This window comes from Aphelocoma coerulescens, chromosome 4, assembly GCF_041296385.1.
Source record: "Aphelocoma coerulescens isolate FSJ_1873_10779 chromosome 4, UR_Acoe_1.0, whole genome shotgun sequence".
In the NCBI taxonomy this organism is placed as follows: Eukaryota; Metazoa; Chordata; class Aves; order Passeriformes; family Corvidae; genus Aphelocoma; species Aphelocoma coerulescens.
This window is the reverse complement of record NC_091017.1, coordinates 47,161,481-47,183,951: the sequence shown is the minus strand read 5'-3', so window position 1 is coordinate 47,183,951 and position 22,471 is coordinate 47,161,481. Positions and strand designations below refer to the sequence as shown.

Genomic DNA, 22,471 nt, shown 5'->3' with positions numbered 1-22,471 from the left:
GCAGCATTTCTCCATGCTTTCTCTTCACCTTTATGTCATTTTTAATATCCATGTGAACTACTAGCATTTTCTAAACAATCTATATTGATGTGGAAAGAGAAATTCTGCTGCTATGTGTCATTGCAGATTTAGGAAACATAGGAACTCTGTCACGTTAGTCTTTAAATAAGAGAAAGAACAACTGACGCGGTGCATACCTGGTACACCATTATTACCAACTTGCCTCCTCGACTTTCATGGCCTAAGCATGAAGAAAGAATTTGTCACTTTGCCTGAAAAGGTCAGAAAGATGAGATGAAGGCATCACAATAGGGATAATCCTATTACTGTAATTAGGGAATCATCATCTATCACTTCAGCTGTAAACAAAGCCTATTTGTCTTCACTCAGGACTTCCCAAGTAAGTGAAGACATCTGCATCCCCTTCACTATTCCAGTGCATGAAAAATCTATTTCACTAATTATTTGTCTTGTTTAGGTTTTATATCGTAATGGGACATAGGAAACCTATTAAAATCCCATCTATGCATATAGCAAATCATGAGAAAAGCTGTTTAAAATACTAAGTATAGAACAATTTGCAAGCAGTTTTCTAAAGCAGTAAAAAAGCACTCTTGTAGCAATAGTGGTATTGAAGTTGATGAGGAAAATGCTAGGGGGACAAAGCAATTTAAAAATATTACTGAGCTATTGAAGGATCACATACCTAGTAAAAGCTGACAGTTTTAAAAGGTCCTTGAAGCAGCAATTAAATATCAACAAAAATATACAAATGACTGCCTTGTGTCTAATTTATAATAACCTGTGCTCAGACTCACCATAACATTTTAGCCAGTCCTAAACATTATAAACACCCTTGCAATGCACATTTTGCTCAGTCTCAGCTCTCTCTCCAGATCAAGCTGCTAGCCCATATGTTTGAACCTTTATGTCCTGGCAATTGCCAACGAGCCCACATTTCTGTAAAATATTTTCAGGAAATAATCAAACTACATTAATATACAAGAAATTAAGCTACAGAATTCTATCTATTTCTTTACAGTTTTATTTTTAGCTATCAAATTCAAAACTATGTGTAAAAGGAAACAAAATACTTGAAATTAATCTAGTTTTGAAATTTTTTCCCACTCTCCCTCTAACTGTAGTCACAATAATGTTTCTGATACCATTTAAAACTATTTCTTTGGGAAGACTTTGTTTTTGTTGTTGTTTCACCAGTAACAAAATTTTTTGTAATGAAATCGCAGTAGCACCACTTTCTCCACAAAGTTGTCTTCTGGTTATAAAAATATCTATGCCTTTTCTCATTTATAGAGGTGCAGCAGCTGCGCCTTAGCCATGTTTCACATTGATTTCAAGTTCTATGTACAGGCCCACATGCAGTTTTATGTGCTTTCTAAGAATCAAATACATCTCTCAGTATTAATGTCCTGCCAGCTCTCTGAATTTCACCAGGGAAGAGGAAAAAGGGTTTTTTTCCAAATACCAAATTTATTAAATCAGTTGGCTCATCAGCCTGAAAGTCACTTTTTGATAGCAAACAGTATAAGCCACCCCAGAAGGCATAACCACGAAGGTTTTAAAACTCACTTTGAAACTGCTATGTTTCTTGGTTTGAATTACAGGAGTAATTTTCCATGTTACTTACTGTGTTTCAAAAGGAAAGCTTTCCAGCTTGATGCACTGAATCTCCCCATGTTTCAAAAGCAAGCAGTAGTGTCCACTCTACCTTCTACAAAGAATTTGCTGGTTTATCATGAATGCATTTTCTTTTGTATATCCCCTTAGAGAGTCTGTCTTTTCTACCCTACATAATTTCCTAGAATATCAGTCATTCTCATTGCTTTTCAGAATTTCTACCACATTTTTAATACACTGACTGAAATGACTGTCAACCATGATCCCTTTTAACATCACTTCAGTGCAGCTGAATTAAAATATCAGCAAAAACATGAATATAGACAAATAAATTTAAATTGTAGTGACTCTTACATATCTTTACAGAATGACAAACTTCTTCAGATTTTCATGAAGGCTTGCTAGTTTTCCAATGGTAGAAAATATACAATAAAATGACCCCATAATTCAAATCTGTAGTTGAAAATTCAGTGCACTTTACTATTAGATTTAAGTGCCATCACTAATTGCTGATGAAATGCACTGACTCGTTCTCTCTGGGCTGGCCAGTTCAAGATGCAGCGAGATCTGAACATTCCTCTTCTCAGGTGAAGTGCATGATACAACTTGTAATCTTGGATATCATTAAGAAAGATCAGTATGATGGAGTCCCGACTTTGTTCAATAGCTTGCTGAAGAGCATGATACACCTTGAAACTGAAGCAAAATAAGAAAAAAAATCAATATTTTATGTGAAGGAAAAAGGAAAGTCAAGCAGTTCTTAGCAGGGTTCTTAGTGTATTTTGTTATATACAATTGTAATTACTTTTCTTAAATTAGTTGTGTCTAATTAAAAAACAATAAATTCATGCTCTAAAAATGTAACCTAAGTCTACTGTCTTGATACAGATTTTTTATCAAAATTCCTTTCATTACGAGACCACTACACAAGAATGGTGAAAAGACTAATTTAAAGGCAAACAAAAATCATCATTCGATGTTACTGGTCTCACTCATTGTTGCTCTTCTTCAAATGTGTAATTTTAAGGAAAGCAATCTGCAAAGGCGGCAGCCTGACTTTTAAAAAAAAACCCCAACCAAATAAAATAGAACACACGCCGCCCCCCCCCCCAAAAAAAACCAAAACCAAACCAAACCAAAAAAAAAAAAAAACCAACAAAAAACCCAACACAACCAAACAAAACCCCCCAAAACAAAAAAACAAGCAAAAATTACCCACAAAAAACACCCAAGAAAATGCCTAAAACATTGACTGAGGTATTCAAATGTCCACTACTGTATGTGTGGAACAATTAACTTTATTAATTTAGGAATTATTCTGAAGCTACAATGTATTAGGTAAATATATTAAAGCAGATTTTGCATGGGTGCATTTTCATTAAATGCTATTTTTAAATTAAGTTACAATTAAAAAATGATCTTGTTAAAATATCTCTTAAGAAATTTTCCCCCATAGAGATAAAATTTTATATCCTACTCACTTTTTACACCAGGGATCCTGTAAGAGGTGTTCAGTCACAACAAAAATAATCTTCCTGCTCTTTTTTATACTGTTAATTGTGGCTTCAAATTCAGATACACCTGCTTCAAAGTCCCGTTCTTCTAAACAAAACCTAATTTCAAAGTGGTTATTTTTTTCCAGAGACACAAAATTTTTAGACACCCAATTCTTGTCTTCTCTTGCATGAATAACATAGGCATCATAATAAAACTCTTCCTGTTGTCTCTCAAATTCTTTAAAACCAAGCATTCGATTAACTAAAATATTCCAGTAGAAAGCTATTCTCCATCCTTCAAAATGGATGGTAAGGACAATAAAAATGAGCAGCGTCACAATAGTGGCAGAGATCACAAAAAGAAGTTTAAATGGAGCACTGTCTTTGCAGGCTGAACTATCAAAATACAAAACCAGAGAGCCATGATATTTAGGTGGAGTGTTGCAAATGTACTGGGACCTCAGTCCAGGTATATCTACTTGGGTCACATTAAGCCAATCAGCAAACCAAGCAATGCTTTCACAGGTGCAATCAAAAGGATTGGAATCCATCTCTAGTTTTCTCAAGCTCTTGAAAGGTGGGCCAAATACTTTTTCTTCAACTGAGGTAATCAGATTTTTCTGAAGGTTCAACGAATTCAGAGAGGCTTGGTCATCAAACAGAGTTGCTGGAAGCAAATTCAAATTATTCGATCCTAAATCCAAGTATTTTAATTGAAACAGACCCTTGAAAGCCTGAACTGGAATTTCATCCAGCCCATTTGATTTTAAATTAAGAATTCGCAAATTGGGAAGACCTTTTAAAAAAAGAACAGGGCCACCTGGATTTGCACGTTTCCAAAGTCGGGCTAAATTATTGTGCTGCAAATCCAGTATGTCAAGATTGTCAAGTCCATCAAACAAGTCTTCTTTTAAGTTTGCTATGTTATTATTGCTGATGTCCAGGATAGTCAGGTTTCGTAGAGGATGAAAAGGTGAAGGAGAAAGTGCCAGATTACTGCACCCTACCTTCCTCAGCATCAGTTTTCTAAGGCTTGGGACAAAAATGAATGATTCACTTTGCAAAGTCAAGTTTTTATTATAGGAAAGATAAATATCTTGTATGTTATTGAGACCTTTAAACTCATGACCTGTGAGCTGTTGATTAATTTCATTGAGACCAATATGAAGAATTTTCAGGTGTCCCAAGGAAGAAAATGCCCCACTTTCTATTGTAGAGATTCTGGTTTTTGTGAGGTTGAGAACCTGTAAACTAGAATTAGCAAGTGAGGAAAATGTTTTATTAGTTATTCTTTGTAAGTTTAGGTTGCAGTTAGAGAGACTCAGGTATTTCAAGTTGTTCAGACCTGTGAACATATTAGCAGTAATTCCTGGAAAATTGCTATTATCCATTATAAGGTACTCCAGGTGGTATAAACAATGAAAAGAAAAATCTTCAATTTTCCCAGTAAGTGAGTTCATGAGATTCAAATATTTAAGGCTGGATAATCCATAAAATAAACGTGAAGATACATGAATATTATTAAGCTTCAGGTTTAAGTATTGTAAATTTGAAAGCCAGTGAAATGAGTCATTTTCTATGACAGAGAGAGAATTTTGGGAAAGGTTTAAAATTGTAAGATTTGTTCCTTGCAGTCCCTGGAAAGTTGACTTGCCAATGTAGGAAAGTTTCACATGGCTCAGTGAGAGGTTCCGAATCGCTGTGTTTGATAATTCTGTACAAAGTTTCTTTGTGCAATTTTCACCAAGTTCAACATTGTTCAGTATGAGGCCAAACAGATTTCCAATTGTATGTAAACATCCTGTGTGAAACTGAAAAGACAAGAGAAAAAAAGTCTTGACCTAAACAAACAGATTATGTAAAAATGTTGACAAACAAAACATTTGGTTTGAAAAGGTTTTCAAATGAGATTTTCAAGCAGAATAGAACTTCTACACCCAGACTGTTTCACACCCAAGTTCAGATGAACATTTTTTGGAGTTTACACTTCTTGTGACAATAGTTCTATCACTTATAACATGATTATCATAAATCTGAGTAGTATTATTTTAGAAGAAGATAGAAAGTGGCTTAGTGAGATGCAAGTTTGAATCCAACTACCGAAACTCTTTCTCTAGAAGTATCTTAAAATTTGTGATATCATTCTTCTTTTATTGGTACCTGCTAGGTATACTAATATAGCAGTTATTAGGTCAGCAGACAGACAAGAAGAAGCCCACTTTCTCTTTGCAAGCAGAAGCTACTATGAAATCTAATACTACACACTTGCTTTCACAATATGGATCACAAGCTTCACTCATAGTGCTCAGCCCTCATCTTGATTAAGATATCAGCTGAGTGATTGAATACTCCATTTGTCAGAATGATTCAAATGCATAAAGAAGGCTGCTTTTTAGATAGCAGTACTGTAAAACCAGAGCAGCTGAAAGCGGCACAAAGTAGCAGTGCCCAAGAAAGGAGTACTGCCACTTACTTACCCACACACTGTATCCTTGTGCCAGAACAGCCCTACATGCAGTCACACAGTGAACCAGGTAAGAACCAGCGTGACTACAAGCTAACTGAGCTAAAACATCTGTAGTTTCCCCAGTGATCCAGTGCATAGCCTCATAAAAGCTGGTATCAGAAAGAGGGAGGGATGAAGTGGCCAAGTGAAGGAGGATGGTGCAATTCACTCTTAGCACTGATACAAACTTATACTACCTTAAAATATTCTTGTGGGTTCAATGTACATATTCTTTAGAGATCAGTCAACTGGGAAACAGAGCAAAACAAGCAAACAAAAAACAAACAAACCAAGGAAATTCAATGTATATTCAGTATTTGTATGCTGATGGTCAACCTATTTAGAATTGTCATACTTACCATCAGTCTTCAAAGAATCATAACACCAAGAAGCAGATCAGAGAGCACAGTGAGGTAGGTGGAAGAGAAAACAAACACCCTTGTGGGTTTTTTTTAAAAGGAGTGAGTATACTTTTCTGGAGTGATTATTTCTCTGGGGTTCCTATAGATACAAGTGAATGCTGTCTTTGATTAACAGGGAAGTGATATCTTTACCCACTTGGAAAGTATGTCAGCCCTTCACCTTCAGCAAGTGCAAAAAAAATTCTTGCATAGAAAATACCCAGTAAGGATTCTCAGAGCATCTAAGTCTTGCTTGACACCTCTGATCTACATGGAACAAGCCTCTATGAAACTAGCCTGTGATGATTTCAGTGGCAAAACAATAATTCTCTAAATCACTACTGGAGGTTAGGAGTAATGCTGTATAAAATAGAATGGGTTTTGGACCTCAGTGGATCAAAATTGTAGTGTAAATGCCATACAACCATACAGGGTAAATAAGGATAGTTTCATTTTATACTTACACCTCTTGAATTTCTGTTAACATGCTTCCTACCTCTTTTAGTGGATTTGATGACAAATCAAGACTATTCAATGAAGTGTTGCTAAGAAAACTGAAGTCTTCTTTTTTCAACTCAGTGATTTGGTTGCTACTCAGCATGAGCTCATGGAGTTTCTCCAACTGTTGCTCCAATCCTAAATTGGCTGACTTCAAAGAATTATGAGATAGGTCCAAAATATTCAAGTTCTGGAGAGAAGATGCAAGAAAAAAAAGTTTGTTGGGTTTTTTTTTATATATAATACACACAAAGAATTTAGAAATATTTCATTAGAGTATAACTGATCAGAAATTTGTTGCAATACTACACTTAAACTAAATTTGTAATAGAGAAATGGCAGCTTTCAAGCTGCTGCAAAGAAGATACCTTTCACACCAGTAACTTTCATGGTATTCATGGTATTAACCTGCTAAAGTACCTACTGGAAACCAAAAAATTACTTTAGCTAAAGTTCCTTAATTCACTGAAGGCCCTCCTGCCTCAGATAAAATGATAAATGCAGAAGCCTACAGCTGGCTGCTGTTATAACTACCGCAGTACTGAACATTACATTCCGCCCTTTTTCAGCATGGTCCAGCCCGGTAAATGGACATGAGGAAGGTGAAGTTCCCAGCATGGAGGCTGGCTGCACTCAATTGTATTTAGTTGTGTCAGCAGTCCTACAATGCAAGCAGGTACACTTTATGTGACTGAACTGAGTTTAGCAGAAAAGTTCAGACTACTCAAAACCACATGCACGCTCATTAGAACACTGAGTGACAATTAATACCCACACATTGTCTTTACTTTACTTTCTTTTGTCCTTAGGCTCTTCCTTTTGCACAATTCCTTGCCTGGTGCAAAGACAGTGGAATAGTCCTTTCCTGCTTTCTGTGGTGGTCCCCCAATCTCTGCTACAGACAAGAATATTTAACCCCATATAAACTACCAGGGAAAATGAAGGTACAATAAAAACCTTTTTACTCTTTCTCAGTTCTTGAAGTCCTGACAGACACTACATTCAGCCTAAGCACTGGCCTTCCTGGTTTGAATAATTACACCTCAAACTTGAGAATTTAGGCTTCCAGCTACCCAGGCAGCTGAGATTCCACACCATCCACTTCGCTGTTACCATCTGCTGCTGTTATTCTCTCAGCACATATCCTGTATGGAGAGGTGTCTCAAAAGGATGCAATAGGAAAAAGGGAATGGAGAGCATTGACTCACAAAGATTACTGAGACTCCAACGTGCTTTAACAGAAGAAGCCACAAATTCTCTACTTCAGAAAGTATCAGTGGAAGTTTATATGCTGGGTATTTTGAGATGCAAAGGCAGCAGTTCTGTACACACACTGGAAAATACAGTAAATTCCCCATTTTTATTTTATTTACATGAAAAGGTGCACTTCTAAATCTTACCTTCAGGGTTTTGAAAGGATCATTATTTATATTTAGTCTGTTGTATCCTAGATTGAGCTCGGTCAGGTTGGTGCAGGAAGAAAAGACTTTGTCAGGGAGCTTATACAATTCATTATGGTGTAACTTCAGAATCTGCAGCAGAGGCACACTTTGGCACAATTCTGGTTGCAGTTTAGAGATGCTGTTGTAGCCTGCATTCAAGTAAACCAGCTGGCTGTACTTGGTCAGATTTGCAGGACCTAGCTGTCTTAGCTGATTATGAGAGATGTCCAAAATCGTTATATTGTTTGGAAGATCAGAGGGAATTTGAGTCAGCTTTAAGTGACTGCAGTCAGCTGTTTCATTTTGGATATGACATTGCTTTCCAACTGATGCACATGGACAGAAGACAAACATCAGTCTGACATATAAGCTGCTCCACCAAAGAACGGCGTTTCGCATCATTCTATCTGCACAGGCAAAATGAACGCTGCAAATTACAATCATTTTGACACAACTTGCATTTTAAACTGAAAGCTAAGCAAGCAAGGCTTAAAAACTATGTAATTTCACACTGAGCAAACACTCGGTGTTTCTAACCCATATAGTAGCATTCATTTCTGCAGAAGAGTTATGTTTAATAATCTCTCTAAATAAAGACTTTTATTTAAAAGCAATAATATTGTCTTACATAAAAATAGGTAGGTTCAGAAAGCTGCCAACTTTTCTATTATCAATGAAAATTTCCAATCACTTTCTCTTTTCTGATTAATTTTGCATTGCTTTAACATGCATAAAATACAATAAGTATGACAAATTCTACACAAGCCTCTCAATGTTAGCCATTGAGCTCTGAGCTTAACTGCATGTAAAATATTTATAGTTATATGCAGTAAAAAAACATAGTATACCACTTATTTCTGTTACTGTTCTTGACAGTGTTTATTTTACAAGTCAATCACCCAAAATTCTGTCTTTCCATCTTATAAAGAAGGAATACCAGGCTATAGAAACATGTATGAGACAGTAAGAGCACACAAAATAAATCAGTACAAACCTAATCAGAAAAAGAAATGGAGAAGAGCCAAGGTGTAGAGAAGACACTGCCCATAGGCTCAATACATTTATCCACATACTTGCAGGAAAACTTACACATTTGAGAACTTCTATACTCCACCCTATATCTTTTAGTCATTTACATCAACATTGAAACTAATTTTCAATGGCTCTACCTGTTTGGTCATTACATTTCTAATGAATCTTGGGCTTTTTCATAGTTTGTTCACTGACAATTTAGTATCCATTAGATTCAAATTCACCTGGTAAACTTGTAACGAGACTACTGCACAAGGAAGAAAATTAATTCCATGTAAATTCTGACCAGAACAGAGCTGTAAGAGCTCGGAAGGGTTTGACAAGCCTTCTGAGTCATAGAGCTTGTCTAATTAAATGGCATTTCTTCTAATCAAAAGAAGAGTCCTCTGTATTTTCCATATTTTTCTCTACAGAATTAATCTTTAGTAGAGGGACAACATATTTTGTGAGTGCTTTGCAGAATGTTTTTTTCATGCTTTAGCAGAGGACAGTAAGCTTAGGTTCCTGTCTTCAATTTTTTCTTTTTTAAAAAATAAAACGCCTATAATTTCAACTCTGAAGCTTTAAGTGCCTCCACAGTCTTGATGCACACATATCTGTATGGCCTTCTGCCAACAAACTTAGAACCTACCTAACAACCTCAGTTTATCAATGAGTTCAGTCTCAGCAGGATGGGCTCCCAGGCAGAGAAGGCCATTAGTGCCCCAGTACAGAACAGGCTATAGATGGGAATAAACCTTCCTAGACTTAACAGGAAGCTAGAAGAGCTTCTCAAATGACTAACTCACAGGAATTATGAGCTTTCTTACTTCTACAACTCCCATTTTCCTTTGCTAGGAACCTGTGTTTAATTAATATGATCGAGCCTTGACAGAGTATTGCACATTAGCAAACAATGAAACAAGAAATTAGAAGAGAAATTAAACCAACACATTTGTATAGAAAAAAAGAAAAATTCTTCGTAACTGATGTTTTCTGAAGAGATGGATTTCCACTAGCATAACAAAACACTCTAAGGAATTGACACTGTAACCTGCAGCCAAGCAGGAGTTGAGCAGGTCTGACCCCAGCAGAGTTTGACTCCATAGCTGACCTGCCTTTTCAGAAGGGACACATTAAGACTGCTCCGGTGACAAAACGTCACCAGTATAGTGGCCAGAGGGGAACCACATGACTGCCTTTGTGGGAGCAACCTGGCCATCTAAGGAGAAACATTTGTAAAATGCAGTGGGAATGGGGATACAAGCAAGGGATAGAGGGACCTGAAACATTGCAAAGGCACACACAAAGGTACAAAAGATGGTTTAAAATAAACCTTAATGAAAAAACAATTCCCTGCTGGGTACTGCATGTCAGGGTGACCCACATCCTGCAGCTCATACAGTCTGGTTCTCCACTCCTCTGCCACTGGTTAAAGGGGAAGAGCAGGGGACAGCAAACTCTCAGTCCTACAGACAGCCTGGCCTGCTACAGCTGCTGCCAAACACAACATCCCTGTCCCTGTAGCTGAAGAAAACAAAGGTCCTACCTCTTTCCTCTGCACCCCAACTGCTAGAAACACTAAGGAAAACAAAAGAGGAGTTTGTCTGTGACAGAAGCTTGCATCCTGATCTGCATCATTCTCAGGGTTTGTTTTAGGGTGATCAGAGAATCACCCAGCAGTGATTGCTGCTGTGTTCTGCAGCAGTTGTTGCCAGCTCATCTTTAAGTTTGAAAGGCAGAAGAAATAAGAAGAAAGGCAGAAACAATCACAAAACGCGTTCTTTAGCTGACTTCCAGCAAGGCCCAATGGTTTGCCTTTTCCTGTTTTTTTTTTCATTGCAAGAAATCTGGAATCAGCTTTCGGTGTTTTAGCTTTGGCTGGGGATCCAGTGAAGAAAGCACACATCCGTTATCAAACTTCAAGGACAGCGTTTCAGATGGGCAAAAGAAAGAACAAAAGATTTAGCATTATGAGCAAGAACTTTAAAATCTGGCACTGACTTGGCTAACTTGCAAGTTAAGAGAAATCCAGGATCAAGGAAATCACCCAAACTCCTGAGCAGCACTTTGCCTTTGCACCTCGATATTCACATTTATTACTACGAAGTGAAGAATTTTACCGACTCACCTCTGCAGGCTTTATCTCCTTCTGTCTGGAAGCATCTGCACTAGTTCCTCAGCACACGAAAACCGTGAGGAAACACTCTGCCCACTGCCGGAAGAAGTAAAACCGAAAGTGTGGCCAGGCGCGGCGTCGGCAGCGGGCGAGCGGGGGGGCCGGCTCCGCAGCTGGCGGGATGAGCATCCCCCGAGCAGCGGCAGCCGCGGCTCCCCCATCCGCCCCGAGCCGTCCTGGCATGAACGGTTTCGGAGGTGCTGAGGGGGGAGATAGCTCCTAACCTCAGAGCTGGGCTGCTGCTTGTGCTTGCTGACCACAAGGAAACCGATTTAAGCGCACAGATGTGCACAAGTGAGCACATCTCACGATCTTATTTAGAACTCAGTTACAATTTATTCCTGGCTATTTCCAGTGTCTCTGAAAATCCTCAAGGGCATATCCTGAAAGCAGATATCCTGACCAACAGGTTACTGACATAGGAATATTCGTTTTAAAGTAGAAACACAGCACCAATCTTTCCTACAGAGCCATGTACAGTATTCCTTTTAAAAGGGAATTTGATTATGTGAGAGAGAAGTATATTTCATTTCTAAGAGAGAAAATAAAATATTTTGTATTTAAAAAGATCAAACCAACAAATTGTTTTTAAAAGTCCAAGTTAAAGTTTCAGGTTCAGCTTTCAGATGTGTGTTGTCTTCATACTGTTTGTGAATTTGTGTGTCCCTACTTTCCCAAGGACCTGACCATCAGTTTCCTGGCGGGGACTTTCTCAGTACCAGCTTCTGCACATGACAAGAAGTGCTATTGCTTCAACTACATTGGTATTCATAAATATTCTGCCGAATTCATCCAGCTGTACTTAGGACACACCAACGCCTGAGGTCAGCTTACATTTTTAGGTAGTTGCATGGTCCCCTTTTAAGTGAAAAGCAAGTAGCTGCAGACTAACCCAGAAAATAATAAACGGGCTTTAATTCTTCATTGGAAGTGTTTGAAATTATAACCTGCAGGAATGTGTTAACTGCCTGCCCATCAGGAGCTCTGAGGAGGGAGGGACCTTGTGCTGGTTTCTACACTTTATCCCATTAAATCTATCTATCAACAGATTTGCTGTGAAGGAGGCTGGCTAGGAGATAGGCTGGGTGGCTAAGAGGTCAGCCCTTACTTCCTACTTCTCTTCTCTGAATTCTTTCAGCAATTGCCGAATATAAGTTAACTTTTATTCTTGGAGTTGGGATGCAAACTGAGACCAGAACCAAGTTCCTTTGAAGCTGAAAGGCTCTAAAGCCTTTCATTCCCATTTCATGAGTAAACCTTGATCCTCCCTTTCCTCTTGCTGTGGGAAGAGTAAATTTCTGTTCCATGCTGTCCTGTGGGCTTGTGTCAGGATAAGGTCATTTGATCAGAAGCACAGCCACCTGAAGTCACATTAAGTTAATCTGAAGAGGATTTTAGCTTTGTGTATTGTAATTCTGCTGCTTTAGAACATAGAAGATCACATTGATGGTAAGAAACATAATAATTAACAACCTTTTCAGATCACTATTCCAGCATAGCAATACTGTCGGGTATTTTATCTCTCCCTACACCCTACTCATACTAGAGATAAAATGTACTCTTTGATCTCACCTCACACTTTATTGCTTCTCAAACCTCTCTTCCCTCTACACATAGGAGACTATTAGGAAGCTACAGTTGTCCCAGGCACAATGGAGGAGAACCATCTAATGCTGATGAAGCTGTTAATTTTTTCAGTAAGGCCTTTTCAACATTCTAGCCTTACAAAAATATCAGTGGCTCAGGGAGAGAACAGCACATGGATGTTCAAAAGCTCCACTCTTTTGGAGCTCTTGCACTGAGGGTAAGAACATTTATTTTTAGTACAGAAAATTTCAAAGCAATGAAGCTCTTGTAAACATTTTGCAGTGTGGTTTACAAGAGCCAGCAGATAGTACTGTGCAAGTTACACTCTGGGGCATATGGAACCAGTACAGATTCAGCAAGTATGGTTGGCAATTCTGAGGCAGACAACAAAGTCAATACATTTGTGCTTATTTCAGTGGTGTGCAATCTCATCAGGTTCCCAAGTTGCCATAACTCCACCGTGTAGCTTACTTTACCCCATACTTATGTTTTCAAGTGCTGAAAAGAACAAGACATCACATAGTGAAGGGCATAGTCAAGCAATTCACATGTCCAGAGAATAATTTAGTATACAAAAGCAGCACAGAACTTAGGCAAGGCTCTCACATTGTGCTCAAGGTAAGCTTAAGTGAGGTGGTTCTGAATAGTGACAAAACACAGTCAGGCAAACAACTGGAGATGTAGCCATTACACTTAGGTGTTTAAGAGCAGAGTAACCAGCAGCTGCACAGACCCAGCTTAAGCTTATTTGGGCTATAAACACAGAAGGGTGGGGACATATGTGCAGTGTCTCGCGGAACACTCCCGGAGCTAACATGCCGCCAAAACTGAGCCGAGGAAAAAAGGAAGTATACAGATCTTACCTGATCTTCAGATACAAAAAAGTGTATTACATTAGCACATGGCTGATGGGGCTTCAGTGTTTTTGTAAATTGCAAATCATACTGCAAGCATCAGGGGGAAGACCCAAAATGAGGGAACCCATGTGGACACTTCCAGTGACTGTCAGCCACTCAAAAGGTGAAAGCATTGTGGTTGGATTCAGACATCCTATGCAGCAATGGACAGGTTCATGGAAACAGAATTTAGAGATATCTGGAAGTGAGCACAGCTACCAGGAGAAAGAAAGCAGGGAAGAGCAGACCCGAACAGTCTTGACAGGAGACTTCCTGCAACAGCAAGGCAGCTAGAAGGGAGGACAGTGTGGCAGACAGATTTAGCTTGGATCTGCCTCCCAAGACAAGAATAGATGCTTCTTCTCTTGTTATTACATGAATTTGGCTAAGTTAGCTGTACTGTTGAAGTATCTAGCAGGTCACATAACTTTTAGTTGCAATAGTTCCTCTAAGGCTGCTCAGTCAATACTGCTAATTTACGAGTTGCAAGAATTAAATTTCATTACCTTTTTGTTGACACAAAAGTGGAAAAGAGTATGTGAGGATTCACAGACAGAGTATGTTCATTACCATTCTCCCAAACCTCAAAGACAGAAGAATTTCTTCCATGAATTTCTTTTTAAAATTCCTTTTGTGGAATAAAAAAAAAAAGTTTGTGAATAAAATCTGAGAACATGACCTGGGCAGGTAACTGAGAACTCCACCCATTGTTTGGGATTTAAACTATCTCATAGCCAGCCAAGAGCAGTGGGTCTGACTAAAGTGTTTGTCACCTGGAAGCAACATTCAAACTGCCAGTGAACATGCACGGGTAAAGTACAGCATTGACTCATCAGCTTTGACACTGTGGCGTACACTTTTCTGATGTGTTGCACCGACTGAAAAGATCAACTGCAACTGCAGAATAGGTCACATTACCTGAGCAGAACAGGTATCTGAAATATTCTGGCCTGTAAGAGCATTCACAAAAGCTCATTTCACTACAGTTAGGTTGCTTTGCCCAGCCTAGCCAGGAGGCAAATTAGAGAACTGAGAATTCAGCTCTAGGATGGATTCCCGTTCAAACACCACCTCTCCTCTCTTTATTGGGACAGTTACAAAAGCAGCCTTTGCAACCCTTTTCTCTTCATCTTCCACTGCTCCAGTAAGGATGCATCAATACTAGCACACATACTATGTCAATGCCTTTCCTTTCCATCTAGTGAATTCTAATCCCAAAGAGAGAACCCTGGAGCCAGACAAAGGAGAAGTCAGTACCTTTTAAATTAACCCTTTAGATTAGAGAAGATCAAAAGGATTAAAGAAGGGCAAAACATTTCACTTCATTATGTCACCATTTTATAAAAGAGGTCTCTCAATGTTTCATGTTTGCAGCAATGGATTAATGTATACTATTGCTCTTAAATATTTTAGCCTTTTTTCATAAGGAAGTAGTAAAGAAGCTAGAATTTAGGACTTAGATATTCTTGTGTTGTGGAAATATTTTTGTACCGCCAAGAACTCTCACTAAAAGGTGACAGCCTTCCTAAAATCTTGTTCTTATCCAGATTTCTCAATTAAGCATGCATATTAAACATTGATTTGCAATAGTTTCTATTTAACAGCATCTCCCCACAGCATTTAGTTGTCTGGTTTCAGAATCCCTTCCTTTTTTTGCTGTTCCCCCTTTTTCTGGCACATTGTCATGCATGTTTTCACAGTATATTTCCAACAGTAAATCTATATCCCATTGCAGGTTATATACAGTGGCTGCCATGCCAAGTGGTTTCACTGTGAACACAGGAAACTTTAATAATAAAGTAGAAATTCCATCACTTGATTTATACTCACACTTGCAATACAAATAGCAAACATTAAGACAAGTCTACCACTTTTAGAAATATTTTCCCACTATGCTTTGAAGGCAATGTAATTTCTGTCTTCTGAAAGTAAGCTGTATTTAAAAGAGCCACAGCTGCATTTTAGCTTTCCATTTACTAAACTCTCTATCCAGTTATATCCAGTATATTTTTGCACTGATTTTTTTCCCTGAGGAGTTGGTGTGGCCTCAAAGCCCTAAATGCTCAGATTCCCTTCGAGCTCACAGAAGGTAAGATGCACAGAAGTAAATAACTGTGCAAACACAGCCAGATTGTCCACACTTTTTAATTCCTCACCCCCAAGAATTATTTGGCTGGGTTGACAGCTGGCTTCAAATCCAAAATTGCTTCTTTAAAATGGCCCAAGTACATGTCTCGTCCACACCTATTTTCTAATGTGTCTCATGAAAATATGGAAACAGTAGCAAGAAGTTATTCTTCAGATTATTTTTTTTTTCTCATGAAAATAAATATATTTTATACCTGTAAGAGACGGTCCAAAGATCCCTCATCTGCCTCACGATCATCGCCGAGAACAGAGACTGAGCACAGGAGTCCTGGCCCTGCTGAGGTGGGATGTCTGCCGAGTGTTGCCTAGGGGTGTGCCCGCTGGGAACTGGTACGCATTCCTGAGGAAAATTAGTGCAGGTCGCAATGGACTGCGCCGTTCTTGCTGCCCAGGCGGGAAGGACTGCGCCGAAGCGGAAAGGAACGACCTGCCCTGCACACCTGTCCTGCACACCGGTCTTGTGCGTCTGTCCTGTACCTGTTTCCCAAAGCAACAGACTCCACAACAATGGCTGTAAATTTCCCAACCTCTTGGCCAGTTGCCCCTCGCTTCTGAAAAGGACTATAAAGGGACTCTCTGAAATAACCAAGTCGGAGAGATCTCCCCCACGGAAAGAAGACGAATCTATTGGCGGAAGACCACGAGGACTTCGTCTCATCCGTTGGTAGCTATTGCCCCCCCCCCCCTCTTTTTCTTCCTCCCTACTTTGTCTCTCTCTCTCTCTCCCTTTCTCTCTTCTATTGCATTACTGTGTTGTGGGCACTTAATAAAGGTGCACTGTTTTGATTTAAACTGAAATTTCTTGTGTCCTTTTTACACTCTGAGATCTATAAACGAACCATCACGACCCCCGCTTGCATTAGCGGATCGTGACAATACCCTATCAAATTTCAGTGGTATGAAAGGAGACACTATCAGCTGCCAGGTATTAAAAGGTTCCTAACGTGTATCACAACAGCCACATACACAAGTTGCTGCATCTAACTTCACTTGGAAGGTAGCAAGCAAATAATTAGAATGCTTTTAAATGCAGTGAATATTGATTGTGAGCCTTCTGCAAATATCACTGTTTACCTGGACTTCACACAGATGATACTTCTGCGTATTCTACCTAACTGTGTGGGATTTTTGGCAACGCCTTGTTTTATTGTGAAGAATATTTGCACATTGCTCTCAATAGGGTTTTTTTTTTGTCATAGATTAACTACTAAAATCAACATAATACAATTTTAGTTGTAGTTTTGAGGTTGCTGAGCAGGATAGCCAAAGAAATTGTAGCACTCCTTAGAAAACCAGATATTTTCTGGTATCTGAACAACCATTTGGACAAAGTTTTTGAAGAAGAAATACCAAATAATTTCAGCTTCCTCATTAAATTTTGACATGTTAGAGTTTATTTTAGTGGTGGTAAATGTGACGTATATAATCTTAAATGTAACAAATATAACACAAAAATTATGAACTCAGTAAAAGTATAGGATGAAGCACCATGATTCAATGTTCTTAAAACAAAACGTGTTCTACAGGTATTTAAAACTTCTGTTTTTCATTCTGAATCCAAGAGAACACCGCAGCTATTTGAATCCAATGAACAGCTTTTTTAGGTCCATTGTCAACAGTGCCATTGTAGCCCACTCTTTGCAAGATAAACCGCGTTAGAAAATGGTTCACAAAGAAAAAAAGAAAGGTCAATTGTGGATACAAAAATGCTGCTAGCAAGGATTTTCTTGATATTTTCTAAGTCCGTGAGAGACTTTTCTCTCTCACAGAAGCGGTAGCAGAGTTATGTAAACAATCAAACCTCCTGCAACCTTGAGAAGTCTTGTTTATGGTACAGTAGAAAAATATTTTGACAATGGATGTTTTAGGATTTTAGCCAATCACTCCCAAGGGGTGGCTGATCCTTTGTCCAATTAGACTATGAAGAAAAAGTCTATAAAAGATTTTGTAAAATAATTAAATCAATCAATCTTGCTGCACAATTCCTGCCTGCTGGATCTTCTCTCCTCCTCCTCCCTATGGCTGCGGGACACAGTGATGTACCCTAGGGCCTAGGCCTGCCGTAATAGTCAATCATAACTTCTAGCAAAAATATCAGGCTTTAACTATAATCTTGTTAGATTATTACCAAATTCATCTACAGACCTTAAACATCTATTGTTTTTCTAAGATTAAGAATGTGAAAACTTTTATCTATAAATAAATCATGGAACAATATCTTTCAATTCCTTTTCCTAGCCATAACAAAGGCACAAAAATAGAGAAGTGTGTCTTATTGTAACTGGCTAAAAAAAATACTAGGTTTAACAGTTGATACACATTTACAATTTCATTTAATTAGTAAGACAAGTTTTATGTAAGTAGTGGAAATATGACTATTTTGGACAGCAATTTATCTATTAAAATTTTTGAAATTCAGGAAAACATTTTAAAAACAAATTATAAAGCACAGGGCCTGATTCAATATCTTGAAACTAGAGACTTTTACAATTTTTTTTCTGTATTACACAAAATGCATTCCTCAAGGTCAGTTTCTTCTTGCCTACAGCTTATTGCTTTGAGTATACAAAATAAATTTGGAAACATTTGTTTGTAAATACAAATAGGCATTTGCATATAAATATGTTCCCATGCATGGTAATAGCTGTGCTGCTCTCCATTCGCCATCCTGATCAGGGGATTTAATTACCTAATGCACCAATAACTTGGCTGTAATTTCAACCTAGTGGGGAATTTAGTGGAATAACAGCATTACATTCAGACTAATTTGCATTAGGGAAAGTAAAACTGCAGAACCATGTTAAGGAAGTGTGAGTCACTGCTCTGTTCAGCGCAGCTAAAACAGCATGTCTGTAACATTGGAAACTGGTTATCTGCCAGGTTTCTATTTTCTAAAGTATCAGGAGGTACTTGAGGATAATATAAATGGGCAGAAAAGGCAAAAAGAAATCCTGCAGTGTGTTGTGCATCTATGCAGACAACAGAAAATGAGATAGAGTTTATACACTTAAAATATGGGTCCTTGCTGTAGTAATGAGACCACCCAGGCACACAGAAACATAAGAAGCATAAGGACCAGGGATCAGAACAGAGCATATAGAAAAATTCCATCTAAGACTGGCATCTTGCTCCACAGCAGGTTACATTGGGTCAATTCTGACCTAATATACCAGAAATAAGGATTTATCATTCGCTGCTAGTAGCACAGGAAATATGCAAGATGATCTGACAATTGAAGGTCACCACAGAGACTGCTTAAATCTGCATAATGAGTTTTTAATATCCACGTGAAACCTTGTGTTATGCAACCAATTGCTGATCATTTTTAATTAAAAAAAGATACTGGGAGCTAGAAAGATTTGGCAAGAGATGATTTTATATTCTGCAGAAAATCTTGCCAAGCAACACAGCCAAATAAAACCTGTAAGTGACAGTCCATGTCATTGGGATCTGCTTCCTGCTTTTACAGACAGTCTAGATCAGGAGGATCTGCAAAACATCTGCACAGGCCATTGTCATAGACCATGAAACACTACCCACAATGTAAGGAACCCCAAACCTGCAGTACCAGTTGAAAAGCAAAGAGAATGTTCCATGGGAAGAGTGCAGGAATGAGAACATACATTTACATACATAGTAGCATGCTGCAGTAAGAAAATTTGTTATAGGCCTGTCTATAATATATACAAGGCATAGAAATATTAGAAAAGTAGTCACATGAAGCAAGACACTGTCTCCTGTCAATTGATAGCTTGTTGATGGTGTACAGATATTACACCATACACTTACTTGAATTTCTGGGTTGCTCAACAATACAGAGATTGAAGTATTACTTTTCCAGGAAACTAAAGCTATTTTTAACAGAAGAATGTGAGATTTTAGAGTCCCTGTATTCTATGTCTCCAAAAAGGAAAATGCAAGCATGTGACATGTTAATCTATTGGTTGTAACTATGTCATTCACATTATGCACAGTCGAAAACTGTCTTTTAGAAAAAAGTTTATAGGCTTCTTGTCATTTGATCAACAGAAAACAAGCAAAAACTAGCAGTCTGATATTTTTCTGGATGTGAAGATAGCCTGAAAAAAATTCTCTATGCACTGATTTAGTTTAGTATTTTTTGTTAAGGTTTCAATTCTATCTTCTGCTTATTGGATGATAAACGCCAGGCTACTCATTTGGAAGTTGCTTAAGGAGAAAGCAAGTGTAAAAAGACAGACAGCAACAGGAAATTATGAGAAGAGAATTAAAAAGTTCTGTGAAAAACTGTTACATTAATTTTATAGCATTGCAGTCTGTAGAAGCAATACGACAGTGAAAAAAGAAAATGAGAACTTGCAAGGCAGTGCTTTCTGGACTGTCTAGAAGCTTCTGAAGCAGCAGTTTCTGCATGTGTCTTGCAGGCTGAAAGTTTTGAGAAAGATTTGATGGGTTTCACCAGCCTGCAGCTCGTTGCCCTGACATCACTATTGAAGATGAGGAAAGTAAACCCAGAACATGTACTTAGCTAAAACACCATACCTGTGTTCCAGCTTCCTTGGAGCCATTCCCTTTGGAATATTGCCTTTTTTGACTGCCTCAGCCTTAGTGCAATTTCTTTACAATGTTTGGCTCCCATGTTTGTACTGTTTCTGATCGTGTACACATGTGAAAATAGGATTTGCACACAAATATCATTGACAGTTTAAATTTACTACATAGGCTGACCTTCTGAAGGTCATGTATTAGGCAGTAGGAGGTTCTTACATCTTTGCCCTAATGCTACCCAACTGAATAAACAAAACCCATCAGGAATTTCTTATTAATTGTCCAAAGATTAAGTCTACAATTATAATTCTGCCATCATATGTGCCTGTCTAGTTAATAGCGCCAACCTTTTGGACATCCTGGAATTTAGGTGAGAAATGAAGTCTCAGTATATCTAAGTAACCTACTTCAGTTCAGCATGCATGGCTATGTCAAGCATAAAGTATAATCCATATTGGGGAAATAAAGTATATAGGCTGTGTTGCCTTTAGTGACCTCACATTATTTTTACATTTAAATTACACCACATATGTTAGGTGTTGTATTATGTTCCTCATGCCAGGCTGCTCCTGATCACACTGGGAAATACTTTGTAAAATCAGGTTCATCTATCTACATAAGTATGACCATAAATCAAATTAATTTCTCTTCAATTGAAGCTCAGCATCTTTAATCTGTATACCTAATATCTGTTCCTGCAATGAAAATAAAAGCATGTGTATATAGCCAGAGTGTCTCAAAACAGTTACTTGTATCCTCCAAACTACATAACTGAAGTTTCTCTAACTTCTAAGAATCTACTTTGAAAGTGATATCCCTTAGTGTATTTTATAAAGAGACAGTGGATACTGTGCATCTCTTCTGATCTGAATTCCTTGTGTTACCCGTGTTGGAAAAAAAAAAATAAGCCCAAACAAACCAAAACCTTAAATTAAAGCTCTGAAACAAAAAAAATGAGCTTTTCATTTGGAGAAACCATAGGAGGCAGTAAAGACAGCAGATTTGATCCCAGATAGTACTACCTGGCCAAATATATAAGTATTCATACAAATACTGAATAGGTTTCTTGAAACTCCTTGAGATTTTGAGACCTGAAACTATTAGTCACTGCTTTATTATGGCTAATAGTTGAAATACAAATAGATAGATACAAAGATAATGGATCCAGAATAGTTTTTAAATGTTTTTGTACTGCATTATTTAGCAACTGACCTAGTAATGGAACTATGAGAAATATTTTTTTTAGGTACTTTAATTATAAGAAAGTTAGGAGAAATGCATTGAATCACCTTTTCTGTACAAGAGAGTAAAATCATTTCAAAAGCATAGAGCTGCAATTGGTGCTATTGGCACTATTCCACCCCGCCCCTCCCAAAGAAAGCTATTTATAACCGGAAATGTCACATTTTATTATTTTGAAAAGGCAGCATAGATGTATCAGGTTAGCAGTTGCCCTTACTCATTAAGGTGTCAAATTTGTCAGGGTTTAGTACTCTCAAAGAACACCACTAGATGTCAGCAGTAGCTTTCTGCAAAATGCAAACGAACCGGTTGGTTTCTATTTAAAAATCGGTACAAACCCTTAAGGTAGCTCACTAAGTCCAAAGTTCCTTACGGAAAATGTGTAACTTAAAGACTGATCCTGGAACTGGTTCAGAGTCAGGGCTACATGGCTGGCACAACTCAATTTGTCGAACTAAATTTAGAATTACAAGAAATTCCACAATCTTATCCTTAATAACTGAACATTTAATACACCTAGAATGAATCATTTTATTCAGCTACCCCCGCCCCCCCCCAAAAAAAAAAAAAAAAAAAAAATGCAGGACCACAGCCTATAGAATCTGATATATGTACTGCAATCACTACTCATAAGCCGTCTGCTGCTGCTACTGAATTTATCAGAATTTTGTCCAAATAACATAAGGAGTAACATATGGACAGTTTTATAACAGTATTTTAACAGTTTTATAACAGACTACGTCCTGTAAAATTCAGAGGTGCGTCATTATGACAGTGCTGAGATACCTAAAATATACATGGCTTATTATTCCTAAGATAAAAGCCTTAACCTTCCCCAAGTCTGCCCACAAACTATTCATATGATTTTCTGGTGGTGGATGAATTACAATTATGAAAAAA

At 38.0% G+C, this 22,471-nt stretch overlaps 1 protein-coding gene across 3 annotated transcripts; it reads right to left on the bottom strand.

Annotated features, from left to right (window-relative positions):
• Positions 1-1,471: 1,471 nt before the first annotated feature.
• On the bottom strand, positions 1,472-11,215 carry TLR3 (toll like receptor 3). Of its 3 annotated transcripts, none has more exons than XM_069013913.1 (5): positions 11,124-11,215; positions 7,940-8,388; positions 6,538-6,729; positions 3,120-4,945; positions 1,472-2,334 (listed from the first exon to the last, which is right to left on the bottom strand). In XM_069013913.1, the coding sequence occupies exons 2-5, from the start codon at positions 8,381-8,383 to the stop codon at positions 2,106-2,108; spliced, it is 2,691 nt and encodes an 896-aa protein (XP_068870014.1). In that variant the 5' UTR covers positions 8,384-8,388; positions 11,124-11,215; the 3' UTR covers positions 1,472-2,105. The 3 variants fall into 3 exon arrangements, with proteins under 3 accessions (XP_068870014.1, XP_068870015.1, XP_068870016.1); XM_069013914.1 differs by having other exon boundaries at positions 7,940-8,408; positions 11,124-11,201; XM_069013915.1 differs by having other exon boundaries at positions 7,940-8,384; positions 11,124-11,197.
• Positions 11,216-22,471: the final 11,256 nt, after the last annotated feature.

Excerpts from the sequence above, each read along its gene's own strand:
- TLR3 (XM_069013913.1), bottom strand. The coding sequence starts at position 8,383 with ATGATGCGAAACGCCGTTCTTTGGTGGAGCAGCTTATATGTCAGACTG. Across the intron at positions 6,730-7,939 it reads ATCCTTTCAAAACCCTGAAG|AACTTGAATATTTTGGACCT; the intron begins GTAAGATTTAGA and ends TCTTCTCTCCAG. Across the intron at positions 2,335-3,119 it reads CAGGATCCCTGGTGTAAAAA|TTTCAAGGTGTATCATGCTC; the intron begins GTGAGTAGGATA and ends ATTTTGCTTCAG.